The 4,411-nt window shown below is 48.3% G+C and overlaps 1 protein-coding gene across 1 annotated transcript; it reads right to left on the reverse strand.

Annotated features, from left to right (window-relative positions):
- Window positions 1-1,176: 1,176 nt before the first annotated feature.
- On the reverse strand, window positions 1,177-2,712 carry LOC117011572 (inositol 1,4,5-trisphosphate receptor-interacting protein-like 1). The gene has a single exon (XM_033086996.1). It carries the CDS (start codon window positions 2,710-2,712, stop codon window positions 1,177-1,179), a length of 1,536 nt encoding a protein of 511 aa, XP_032942887.1.
- Between the last annotated feature and the right edge of the window lie 1,699 nt (window positions 2,713-4,411).

Raw genomic sequence — 4,411 nt, forward strand, 5'->3', positions numbered from 1 at the left:
GCCCAGGTTCACAGTGTGTGACTTTTACCAAAGCTATCAATTTGGCTGAGATCAAGAAAGTCTTGCGCAATCTGAATTCTTACATATTGTATTTTATTGAAAAAAGATCAAAGCAGTTTCCAGCTCTCCAATCAGAAATGCAATAACTGTAGAGCACTAATTTGGCTTGCAACAGAGAGCGACGCAAGATATGGCTTTACTTGTACATAAAAGTAATATCAATATATATATGATATATACATATGATATAAAACATAAATGCTATATTTCTATTAATATATAACCGCTATAGTACATCTATATCTATGTCATATATGGCATAAATACATCTACTTTATGGAAATCTTTCCAGACATAAATGCACTAAGTGCATTAGTACATGTCACAACAGGTAGTGACACTTAATATGTACTCTACTATTATAATTTAAGCATTACATAATAAACTCACCAGAATTATTTTTAATAACTTTATAACTTCATATTTCATATCTTTGATAATATTTATATTATTATATTGTTCTGTTTTCTCATATTTTACTATATATATGACAATTTATACACTTTACAGTATATAATAGGTATACACTATATATATATATAAAGCTATGAAAAAACCTATCTCGATTCCTATATATACGCAATTTCAGGTCAGCTCCAAGACAGTTTGTCCAATGCTGACCTAAAGGTGTCCCTTGCAGGGACAAGGAGAGACAGCATCCATTGAGTGATGCCAGCCAAGCAGCGCTGACTTTTCCTCTTGGACTTTTTTCTTTTTTCTTTTTCTGACTGACATTACCACTTCTTTCATGCCCTAAATTTTGGCGCTTCTCAAAGACTGGGCACAAGTGCATATTAAAAGTGGGGTTGGTGATTTTGGTCCTGCATAAACAGCATGTTCTCTCTTCATGCATATTCTCAGGAGTGGGGAAATTCCAGCAGGGCTTTATGCAGATCCAGGTGCCTTCTTTGGAAAATTAAATGATACAAGGAGCTGGAATAAACTCTCCCATGGCCCTCCACCTGCTGAGGTGGCGGCAACAAGGGCTGTGGGACCTTGGCCAGAGACTATGCTCACACCCTCTTCTCCTTCAAGCACCAAATTTCTGCTATGAGGTGTCTCTCTGCTGCCAGCTGTGAGCAGCACAAGCACAGCTCTGTGCATTGGCACGTTCATTCACTGCTCGCCAAGAAGGATTCTTTTGAGCCACTGTAGCAGAAGCCGGCACTCATAAATCGCCTGGGTGTGGGCGGCCGGTTCCTCTGCCAGGTGATGGAAGAGATTGTACCGCGGAGCAGCTTGAACATCTGAGGGTAAATGGATGTGCTGAGGCAGCCTCCGGTTGCCCACAATGAAATGGTTCAGGCGTTTTGCGAGCACACATATGCGCAGGCACTTGCTGATATCCAGCAGTCGGTTCAGCAAATCTCTCCTGCGCCACTGTGACACAGGCACCACATTGAGCAGGTGCATGACAATGGTCTTCATGGTGTAGGGGGAAAAGCTGAAGCCCAGCAGAAGACGGGTGAAGAGCTGCAGGCATTTGAGGTGCAAACTGTCAGGGGGTGCCTGCTGGGCAATGTGCTTGAAGAACTTAGCCTCAGCCACAGCATAGGTCTCAGGCCAGGTTATGCTTTGCGTGTGGGCCTCTGTAGGCTGGCTGCTCACAAAGATGTCTGAGTCACCTCTCTGCACCCCAAAGAATATCTCAATCCTGAGTCTTTCTCTACCGTTGGTCACCTGGAATTGGCAGGAACGTGTGGAGGGCAGCAGCTTTAAATGCCAATTGTGTGACTGAGGCAAAGCTGGCCAGATGGCTCTCACCAGCTGGTAGAACCAGCGGGCAGTTTTCTGCACATCCAGGTAGGAGTCGGTGCACAGAGTGTCTAGGAGGCTGGGATCCTGATTGCTCCTCAGCTCCTCCTCGGGATGGTGCAGGAAGCACAGCACATTCTCAGCCTGCTGCTCCTTCGTGCAGGTGCACTCCAGCTGCACACGGACACGGAAGTTCCTCTTGTGCCTCTGCTCTGCAGAGTCCAGCTCCAGGTGGAAGCTGTGGCCTCGGGGAGGAGTCATGGGTATGAGCACCTGGTACACAACATCCTGCTCACATGGACTCCAACCTTCGAAGGCGCTGCCCACCTCGATGGCTCGTTGCAGGCCTGGGTAGAAGCTGTTTGCTAAGACGTGTCCAAAGTAAACTGTGTAATTATCCATTAGGTTCCTTGTCCACTCACAGCCCGCCTGCAGCTCCTGCACCGACCACTGTATGCGTTCCATAACAATTCTTCCAAGGTCATCGTCAAAATCAGTCCCTGCTTCATAGACTGCAAGTGCATGATCATTGTTTCCTGCATTTGCAGCCTCATTGACAACTTCATTTTCAATATCATCTTCTCCATTTGCAGCAACATTGCCGTCTTCCTCCTGAATCGCATAATCTTCTTCTGCATTTCCAACATCGACTTCTTCATTTGCATCTCCGTCTCTGACTTCCTCTTCATTTGCACCATTGTTTTCTCCATTGTGCACTTCTCTCCTCTGGCTCCTTTTGCATCCCATCAACCACAGGACCATGACAAGGAACACGAGCACAGCAACAGCTAAGAGCTGCAAGAGCTCCATGAGCTGCACCTGCTTCAGGGTGAGCTGCTCCACCTCCTGCTCCAGCCGAATCCTCTCGCATTCCAGCTGCTTTGCACGCACTTCCATGCGCAGATGGGTTTCCTCATCCCAAGCATCACCCACGAGCTGTGGGTACTGGATGAGGCTTTTCAAAAGCACGAAAAGCAGTATTATGGAATTCATGGTCTGCAGGAAGATGGAGAGAAGGCCTTGAGTGGGGCTGTGAGGGAGGCAGCTAGCAGTGGGGGCAGCAGGGATGGGAATGCTGAGGGTTCTGAGGGCAGGAAGGACAGGGCCCCAGACAGCTGGCAGGCAGCAATGCCTGTCCTGCTGCCCCAGCAGCAGCAGCAGCAGCAGCAGAAGGAGAATGGTACCCTGCCCAAAGCTCTCCCATGGGGGTCTGTCCCAGCATGCAGGGGGAGAACCCAGCCCTGGGTGCAGCGTTTCTGCCCCGGCCCTTGTCCCCAGCCTGGCTCCCCCACCACGTGTGCACTCACCGCTTGCCCAAGCAACACTGGGCCAGCGTTACCTGCTGGGGCCTTTTAGAGCTACCCCCATTGTGACATGTCCCCTGTGATGTCACAGGTGTCACAGCACATCAGAACCCAGCCGACCCCACCCTTTGTTCCCACCCTGGCTCAGCCTCTCAGAGTTGCCCTGGTGTACTGGTTAAGGCTGCCTTTGAGTGAATCGTTTTCAAAGATCTCCCCTTGCTCTTTCTTTTGGATTGGTATTCATCTGCCTTGTACAGGCAATCTCACTGATATCCATGTTGGAAGGCAGCCTTGAGGATCATTGAGTCTAAGCTTTGACTCCTCACTGCTTGAGCTACACTTCAATCTCAGAGTCAGTGAGGTTGAAAATGTCCCTGAAGATCACACAGTCCAACGGCAAACATAACCCTGCCTACTGCACCAAACCCCAGATGCCACATCCACATGACTTTGAAACCTTTTGAGGATGGTAACTCTGCCATGTCCCTAGGCAGCCTACTGCCAAGCTTCGTATTCTTTCAGGTGAAGGAATGTTTCCTAGAGATCCAATTGAAACCTCCCATGGCTCCACTTGGGATCATTTTCCTCTGGTCGTATTTTTTTGTTCTCAGGGGGTAATATAATGATCCCCACAGAGCTACAATATCCATTCAGGGACCATTGTGTCAGGCCCTTGGGCTGTGAATCCAGTTCCTCTCAGAGAAGAGAAAGGTGGTGCTTTTGCACTGTGATTCCCATGATTCAGTGGGACAAAATGGATTTTTGGTGGGCAGAAGAGTTTCATTCTGCCCAGAAGCATTTTCACGTGAAGAGAAACTTTGTGTCAAATCCATCAACCAGGGAATCCATCCCTTTCCATGCAGAAAGAAAAATCAGAATTTTCCTAGTAGAAAATGGAAAGGTTTGGAGTGAAAGTCAGTGCTGGAATGTCCCCACATGTCCATGTGGATTTCAAGAAGCTGCAAGGCCAGACTGTGAAGAAAGGATCCCAGCAGACAAGAAATGCCCTCTTGCTCTCCGGCCTTCCATGGCACTGGCAGCACAAGTGAGAGCCCTTCCTTAGCCTTTGCCTTCAGCAAGGCACTAGTTTGGGCAAACCCTGAATTCCCTGTGAAAGCAGCTCAGATTTGCACTGGCTGGCCTGAAGGAGGGATGCCAGAAGAATGACGAGCTCCACAAGGTGCTTGTGCAATCCAGCTTGGGCTACAGCTTTGTGCCCTTGTGTCTCTGGAGACTTGGAGGAAAAGGCTGCATGGCTTGCAGTGACCTTCACCAGCTCTCCTGCTAACAGC

Source organism: Catharus ustulatus, unplaced genomic scaffold, assembly GCF_009819885.2.
Source record: "Catharus ustulatus isolate bCatUst1 unplaced genomic scaffold, bCatUst1.pri.v2 scaffold_95_arrow_ctg1, whole genome shotgun sequence".
In the NCBI taxonomy this organism is placed as follows: Eukaryota; Metazoa; Chordata; class Aves; order Passeriformes; family Turdidae; genus Catharus; species Catharus ustulatus.

Excerpts from the sequence above, each read along its gene's own strand:
- LOC117011572 (XM_033086996.1), bottom strand. The coding sequence starts at position 2,712 with ATGGAAGTGCGTGCAAAGCAGCTGGAATGCGAGAGGATTCGGCTGGAG.